Genomic DNA, 9093 nt, shown 5'->3' on the forward strand with positions numbered 1-9093 from the left:
AATTTATAATAATAATAATAATTATAGTAGTAATTAATAATATTTGTTTTTTTAATTATTATTATTAGACGTATAATTCATCAGCACTTAACGCACTCAAGAAATTTTTTTATTTCGCATTCATCCAAGCTCTGTTTGAGAGAACAAACATGTAAATGGTAAACAAAGGTGAACTATCACTAAAAAAAGAGATTCTAACGAATACAAATGATAATTAATACATATACAATATTTTATAAAGGTTTAGACAAGGGTGTTGGGGAAGTAATTTAATATAATTTATACACATATATACAAATTGAGTCCCCGGTACCTTTCCAAGTCTTGCTCAGACACGGAGCACTATTTATATATAACTTTTAATAATATATAATAATAAGAGATAATCGCATTTATTTTATTATTTTTCCTTTTTTTAAAACTTGTGTGGATAGCAGTAATTTAACGACGTATAAAACAATTTGTACAATTAAAACGAAAACAACAGAAAAAAAAGACTCTGAATGATAAGTACAGCTGGTAGGTAGCAAATGTGTACGTAATAATAATAATAATAATAATAATAATAATGATAATTAATAGTTGCAGTTAGTTTTACAAATGACCACAATTAATAATAAAATCGATTAATAAAAAAATCCTACATCTTCATCGCCGTAGTAAAATTACAAAGTTAAGTACAAACAGACGTTTGTTAAGAAAGAGAGAAAGAGAAGAAGCAGAAAAGAGAGAGATAGAGATAGCGGAAATACGATTTGCGGCTGCATTTAAAAATCCCTTGCTCACTGTATGGATTACAATTAAATATATTCAATGTTCGTAACATTATGGTTAGGTAATTATTATTTATGTATGTAATTAATATCTTTCTTCCATCTTTTTTTTTCTTTAATAGTAATTAAGTAAGTAGTAATTAAATACACACACACAGAGGAAATGATCCAATGAGGAACGTTAACAATATATGCATGTATGTATGTTTGTATGTGGTATGAACTCGTATGTATAAAGTGTGTGGTGACCGACAGGTAAGTATGGCACACTTGTATCACTCGTTTCGCGCAGTCTCGCATCGCAAACCTCCTCCTACACCCTGTCGAATGAAACTGATCAACATTTCCATTTATCACCTTATTTTCAAGCACTTTTGGGACGGGTTGCCTACTTCAAACCGGGCGAAGCACACAACATACAGATCAATAAAACTGAACCCTACAAAAGTAAACGTAAAACCCCTTTTTGAAATCATAAATAGCAATCACCAAATAGTTTTTCATTTTTCCTTAGCGTAAGGGAGCGGGGGGTGAAAAGAATATTTTAATAAATAGCATTTCTCAATGCCCTCTTTCTATATCGATTTTTTAGAGTAGTATTAAATGTAAACTTCCGGTTTGAAATGGATTTTAAATCGTCTGAGGTTGGAACCTGCGATGGACGTGGAATGTAACGTAAAACGTCTTCGTCTTATGAAACTCTCGAAAAGGCCCGAAGAAACGAAATTATAAACGATAGAGTGAGGGAAGAACAGAAAGAATATTATTCTATGTAATAGTACAACAGTGTGTAGAAAGAGGTGTACGTATACAAGAGGGGAACCGCTAGGGTAAGCAGACCAGCTACTTGATAAAGAAAATGCGAACGAGCCTGTCGTCCCAACAATATAATTAATGAAAACATGTTGCTAGAAGCTAATAGAAATGTATGTAGCACGTAAAAATAGTGAATGCCTCCACAGGCGTAACTCTTGACATCGTCCCTCTTGAACACACCTGCAATTATTATGGAATCCATTAATTCATTATGAAAATACAAGTGCATGCACTGTACATACAACTAGTGCCGGTATTTGATGTGAAACATCTTTTAGCGCGCATGCAGCGTAAAACCGACTTTAGCCTAGCAAGACGGGACGACGCACGATACGAAATTTCATTCGGCTAGCTTCGTGACTCGTCGGCTCTTTCCACCCTAGCGAAAAATCTTTGCGCAAAGAAGGCCGATTCTTGTGTGGGGTGACAGGGACAAGAACGCTTCACTCGACCAGTTTTGCGACATCTTGGTTCCTTTCGCCCTACCACCAAGAATCGGCACTTCCCTGTCTTCGCCTATTGCCTACATTATAGTTCCCTATATTACACGCTTGCCGACATACTTGTCTACATTAGAGTGATTTAAAAAGTGAAAGAATTATCTTATTATAAAAATACTTAGCTCCATTTTCACTTCCTTTAATAAAAATCAATTTCGATGTTTCACATCTGCCAGGCATCCGAGACAACTAATATATTCCATTAAATGCAGAACACAAAAGACTCGTTAAAAATTGATTTTCGTATATCTTTTGCTGTCTACTATCAATAATTTTGTTTTAAAATCAAGAACTGTTGCCAGTTTCCTAAACTGTTTACTTTAACCTTCTTTTTTATCACAAGAGTGCGCCCTAACATGTAGAAATGGTACCCAGCATCTATCTGTTTTATTTTTACCTACAGAAGGTGTGTTATATGATGTTTTTTCAAGAGTACGGTGTTTCAAGTCAAGATGAGTTCTTTGTAAAGAGAACTGCGTAGATGTAAGCAAGAAAGTTTTAATATTATGATTGAATGTAGTTTTAAACTTTACGTTGTGTATGTATATGTATGTACACGTGTGATAATTAATTAACCGACAACAGACAATAATACACGTATAATATTAATATAATTAACTGTTTCCTTAGTTTGTAAGTTGTGTTTAAAATTCAGAAAACTTCTACCAGCTATAGAGCAAAAAATAGTTCACTTTTGCTTATGGTATATCATATTATTATAGAAACACTGCAACTCAGCAGTTATTATTAATATTAATTAATTAATTCATCAACTGCAAGATACAAACAGAAAAATATGCAATAATAATAATTCTAACGTGACTCCACCGACAGTTACAGATAAATGGCACAAAACAGAGGGTTGACGTGGCTTTTTTACACATTCTCGTCCATTTGTACCTTGCAGTCTGTTTGTTGTAGTCAGCACGACTGAGAAATATCGAAATATAATAATTCACAAAAATAGTTCCTCAGCAGCCGTTTATTAGACAAACTTCCGGGATGTTCTGCAAAATGTAAACCAACCAACCAACAACAACCGTATCGTTCGTATATCCATCGAATGACTGACTTAGTGACTTAGTGACTGACTGACTGGCGATACGCGTATTTAGAAACAAACCTACTCGGACTGTGAAAAGGGTGACGATTGATTGAACAATAACTTGAAAGTACCTGTAGTTGGGCAAGACGATGAAAACTAGCAAAGTTAAGCTCACGAATGCGCGTTTGATTGGGTGTGATTGTGGTCCTGGGGCGTCTCTTCTGCAGGAGTCGGTGGAGCGTCCTTCCTCGGGGGCATCCGCTCGTTGATCGCATCCAAACCCTTGGCCTCAGCAAAACTCGTGATCTTGTGATTCGGTGAGAACCCTTGCAAAGCTGCAATGTAACATTTTCATTACCACAACGTACTATTTGTGCCTACAAAAATATCGTGATTGATGGTACCTAACTAAAATACAACGTAACATTTTTATTACCACAACGTAATAAATTATTAAATACCACAACGTAAACCTTAACCACAACGTACCATATGTATCTACAACCAAATTGTGGTTGATAATTGAAATAAAACGTAACATTTTACTACTACAACGTAATAAATAAGTAACAGCCACAACGTAAACATTAACCACAACGCACCTGCAATTACACTGTGGTTTATGGCAATGAAAATACAACGTAACATGTTAATTACCACAACGTAATAAATAAGTAAATGCCACAACGTACCAATATACCTACAATGATACTATGGTTGATAATTGAAATAAAACGTGACATTTTTATTACCACAACGTAACAAATAAGTAACGGTCACAACGTAAACTTTAACCACAACGTACCTACAATTACACTGTGGTTTATGGTAATTAAAATGCAATACGATCGTTAAATATGATTTGCGCTAGAAATGATAAAATTATTTCTAACGTATAAAAAATTTATGTTTATAAATGAGCCTTTCACATAACATAACAATTAAGATAAGAGTGTCCTATAATTAACAAACAATTTAAGGGACCGTTATACAATCCCGTTATGTTTTCCATTTTAAAATACCAAAACTCCAAAGACAGTATAATTTGGTTTCCCAATTATATATTATTTTAACTGCTAATAACATGATAATTATTGTATTGCGTCCAAATATTTAAAGGAAGCATCTCAAATGTTTTCGAAATAATACGTAAGTACGAGAATTGATATTGCTTCGAATAAACTTCTGACAAGTCATTTATAAGGGGTACATACGAAAATGAAACCCCAATCGTTTTGATTGAAAATGTCGGCTGCTATTGTGGTTTTGTAATTTTGTCGCAAAACATGTTTCTTTCACCACAACTCTCTATTGTTCCACGAGCGAATGACAAGGCTTTATAAAATTTTATGACACTTTTGGTGGTAACAAAACCATGCGTACATATACGTAGGTAGGTAATAAATTTTACATTGAATCAAATCAATACAAAGTAGATAAAGTTAGATCAGTTTTATTTTGATAATTATTTATTTAAAAAAAAATACAACGTGTAACAAACACGCTACTGAAGTGAAACTTCTTCAAACACACAAACATACCGGGATAGGGGTTAAGGAAGTGGTTTAATGGTATTATTTGTACACTATGAATTTAAATTTTACACTATACATGCCGGAGTTGCCTGTAACTAACGTTGCACTGAAGCGCGCTCACGGCTCAAGCGATCCCCACTACGAACTCGACTACGTGACCGAGTAGAGGGGGGACATCCGTTGCATGATTTCGTTACAAAGCAACTCGCGTGAAACGAATTTATCCTACCGTGCGTAAAGAAGTTTCACTTCAAAAAAAAAAAAAAATAAAAACGGGACAGGCACTAAAAAAAATACAAGAAGAAGAAAAAGATAAATAATAATCACTTACCGTTTTTAAGACTGGTCTTTCCGCCAGATAGAGCACCAAGTGGCAAAGCACCAGTAGGAGTAAGTCCCTTAAGCTGTAGCACAGATTCGCTTTCCTCTCTGAAATTCGACAAAAAAATCAAATGTATTTTAAAATTACATTCTTAAATATATATATATATATATATATATATAAATATGTATGTTGTTTTTCCATGAAAAAGGTATCAATATTTTAATAACTCCTAACAGTTTACATTTAAATCCAAATGCCACTGCCGAACCGGCTTAAGCGAACATTCGTGTTAAGTATATGTTACCGGAAATCCAAGAATTGTATTATATAATACAATACCTCACTCTAAAAAACTGCCATTTGAATTTAAATGTATATTGTTAGATATTCCTAAGAAATGTTTACAATTCCGAGGCTATTTAGGAAATGTATAAAATATTGCTTCAAAGATTTTTCAATACACACATATTTTAGGAAATGCATACATTTCCTAGGAAGTGTACGAAATTCCGATATTGTACTAGGAAATATATAAAAATATATAATGCTTTCTGTGAATATATATTCTGATTCGTTATGTTGAGCTCTACAACATACTAAAATTTCAAGGACATTGGTCGTATACAAGCATATATGTTGGGGGCGGAAATCATANTATATATATATATATATAAATAGCTATACCTCAGTACAGAAAATACACGCGCCATCTTCCCAATGGCTCGTATTTTGTTTCGTATAACTTCTTTCCGTAGATTTGCTGCTGCACCTAGAGTTATAGAAAAACCAAATTAAAAATTAAAAATTACTCTGAAAATTATAAAAGAAGAAACCTTTGAAGATTTGATGTCAAATATTTTTGCATTCACTTTGTATCTACCCCCCGTTTCTAGTAGGGTGACTACCACAAAGGTAACACCCCCCCCCCTATTATCTGAAAAAGTTCCCGTAAAATTTGTCCATATTTCGAATGACGATGAAATGTCATGCCCATTTCTTAGGACTTAACGTACGAGGGGGCGTTTTTAAGTTCGCGGAATGGGGAGTGAAAAATGGAAATAAAGGTACGAATTTATTTTTCCTTTTCCATATATATACCAGCTACCCTTATACATTTTTCCGATCTTTCAATTAGCTTTTTTTTTGTTAGAAAAATACGTCGAAACTGCATCCTTCACTTTTTCGTCGCTAGAAAATTGCTTCCCACGGACACTTTTTTCAAGTTTGGGAATATGTAATAGTTGCTGGGAGCTAGGTCAGGACTGTAGGGTGGGTGAGCCAAAATTTCGAAGTCCATCTTCTGCAGGACAGCCATCGCAACTCGGCTTTTGTGAACAGGCGCGTTGTCGTGCAGAAGGAGGACATCTTTGGTCAATTTTCTTTTTCTTTTTTCTTTGACTGCTTCCCTTAACCGCTCTAGGATTGAAGTATAGTATTCTCCAGTTATGGAGACAACTTATTTTACTTATCTTTATAGTCGATCAACAGAATCCCTTCCCAAAAGACTGTCGCCAAGATTTTCCCAGTCGACTGTAACATCTTAAACATTTTGGACGGTGGTGTGCCTTTTTTGTGCCACTGCATATAAAGTCCAGTTATCATAATGATAAACCTAAATTTCGTTGCCAGTAACAATTCGAGTCATTATTCCATCCTTTTCTTCACTACAGAGGTCTAAAAACGCGCGAGAACACTCCACATTCTGTTGTTTTTGAGGCAGGGTGAGCATTCTCGGCACCCATCTTGCGATGACTTTAGTCATTCCCAGATGCTCGTGAAGAACTTTAAAAACGGTTGTATATGATACTCCTAGCAGTACTGCGAACTGTTTTTTCTTAAGTAGAACATCTTCTCCTATTAATTTTTCGTCTTTTTCAATGATTTCCGGAGTGGACACCTCGATCGGCCGGCCTTGTCGTGGGTCGTCTTCAAGTGAGTCCCTGCTTTGCTTAAAGAGGGTATGCCACTTGCGAACCATGGTTTTACCTGGGCAAGAGTCGTCGTAAACGGATGGCATCTCTTCCAATATGGTTTGAACTGATTTTCGTTGCTTGGTAAGGAACTTTATAACAGCGCGGTACTCGATTTTCTCCATATTTCACAATTTGTTCCCGATTGACTTGTTTCGTCGACGATAGTTCAAAGACAAACGACCTAATTACGATAAAACTTGGTATCTGCACTAATAATGAGTTGCTTAATTCGTAATGACTCGAGTAAGCACCCTCACTAATGACCTACCTACCCATTCCGCGAATTTAAAAACGCACCCTCGTACGTAAGCGGAAAATAAATCGAAGTTTATATACAAAACAAGGGCAAACAAATGTGTACCGCGAAAGCATCAGAAAGTGGGTGTAATTGTATATTTGGACACCAACGCCTTGTTCAAATTTAAAAAGTACGTAGTAGACTTACCAAAAGATGTAGAGAACAAGTTGCACAACAGGTACAGCACAACGATCGACAGCAAATATGGGCAGTGTCGAAAAGTGCAGGAGCGAAGATATAAAAAAAAAATAGAAAAAAGTGCATCAAAAAACTTGTAGCATTCGAAAATCAAATATTCAATATTCAAACAATTGACTGTTCTTTCTCTATAATCAACACAAAACTAAACTTCATTTTCTATGCAAATTAGTGTATTAATTATTCCATACTTGCTGCTTACTTATTAGGTATCTACCTAAATCAATAGTAATCAATAGATACTTTTACTAACTACTATCTATTAATTAATTAATTTTTTTTTTAATCTGAATGTTACACAACGATTTATGTTATATAATAGTTATCTTCTAAACAGTAATAATTTGTTAACATAACATATTAAAGTGAGTATACAGAATATTACTTCAATTCAACAAACACAACAAAGTAAAATGCTTCGACATGCAACAGATTACACAAAATGAATGCGACACTACAGCAGTTTTAAAAGAAAATATACGAATACTTTTACATAGAACAAATCATAATTAAACTCATAATAAAGGAGAACTCTTCCGCTTATAATTTTCACGTTTAATTGAGAGCGACCAGGCACTTAATTATTATTATTATGAATAATAATACTGAAAATGAAAAAGAAATAAAAACTTTTACGTAAAGTTCTTATTATGCTATGCGAGTATCAGATAACGTCTCTTCTTAACTAAAACGCCCGCTGCAGAAAAAATTGTTTATTCCCGGGTCAATTTAAGAAGGCGAGATCAACAAAAAAATTTTGGACTTAAAGAAGGGTATTTTAACACCTTTCACAATACTATGTTGTACTGTATATAACATAATTATTGGCAAATCTGTATAGACGGCGTGCCGATGAGAACCAAAAAGTTTTAAATCGCGAACCACGACATAATTTCAAAAGAGTATTGGACTTTTTGATTTTGCACAAATTGCATTTTTCAATTTAAAGCCCTGTTTTATTACAATGCAAAAATGGGCACGACTTATTAAATTTCCTTTTCGTTGTATTATTTTTCTTCGTAACTAGTATATTCTTCTTCTACGATATTATTTTACAAACTGTACCTGTCCATGGCGTGCATTATTTCTTATCAGTAACAAATACAAGTCGAATCTGACATGAACATGTTGCACGAACTAAAGGAAAACGAATTTGCATTTAATCATCGCAATTATTCAATGTTAGCCAAGGCACAACAAAACGTAACCCGGTTATTTCGAAAAGTATTCCTCGTTAAAAAGTTGTTAATGTGATTATAAAATAACCAGACATACAAATAAGAAGAGATCTCCTTTAATAATAAAAGAAAATATATTTCAGCTTGATTAGTGTTTTCAAAATTTCGTTTATTAAATTCATCCGGCCGAAAAACAAACTTTTTAAATTATCTTTTCGCCAGATCACTTCTTGAAAATTGTTTATTCACCCTTTTGTTTACATTTACTTAAGAACAATAATATTTTTAGTGTTGTAATACAAGAACATAAGTTAATTTAACAAAATAAAAACAAAACTAACATAAAAATACGAAATAACGAAAACACAGACATAAACTCTAGTTAAAAGGTTATCTTCAATTTATTTATATGATTTCAACCGAAGTAATTTGTTATTAAAAATAATAACTTC

The 9093-nt window shown here is 33.8% G+C and overlaps 1 protein-coding gene across 8 annotated transcripts in view; it reads right to left on the reverse strand.

Moving 5' to 3' along the window:
* The window catches only part of LOC108734258 (serine/threonine-protein phosphatase 2B catalytic subunit 2-like), a 127268-nt gene that overhangs the window by 4749 nt on the left and 113426 nt on the right, over positions 1 to 9093 (reverse strand). For 3 of the 8 annotated variants that reach the window (XM_025980914.1, XM_025980912.1, XM_025980909.1), the window contains 3 exons: positions 5679 to 5757; positions 5001 to 5098; positions 377 to 3469 (listed from right to left, as the gene is read on the reverse strand). In XM_025980914.1, the coding sequence (XP_025836699.1) occupies positions 3306 to 3469; positions 5001 to 5098; positions 5679 to 5757 (341 nt within the window). In that variant the 3' untranslated portion in view covers positions 377 to 3305. Of the gene's footprint in view, positions 1 to 376; positions 3470 to 5000; positions 5099 to 5678; positions 5758 to 9093 lie in introns of those variants that run through there. The other 5 variants (XM_025980913.1, XM_025980911.1, XM_025980915.1 and 2 more) reach the window with 3 other exon arrangements.

Source organism: Agrilus planipennis, unplaced genomic scaffold (assembly GCF_000699045.2).
Source record: "Agrilus planipennis isolate EAB-ADULT unplaced genomic scaffold, Apla_2.0 scaffold2, whole genome shotgun sequence".
Classification (NCBI taxonomy): Eukaryota; Metazoa; Arthropoda; class Insecta; order Coleoptera; family Buprestidae; genus Agrilus; species Agrilus planipennis.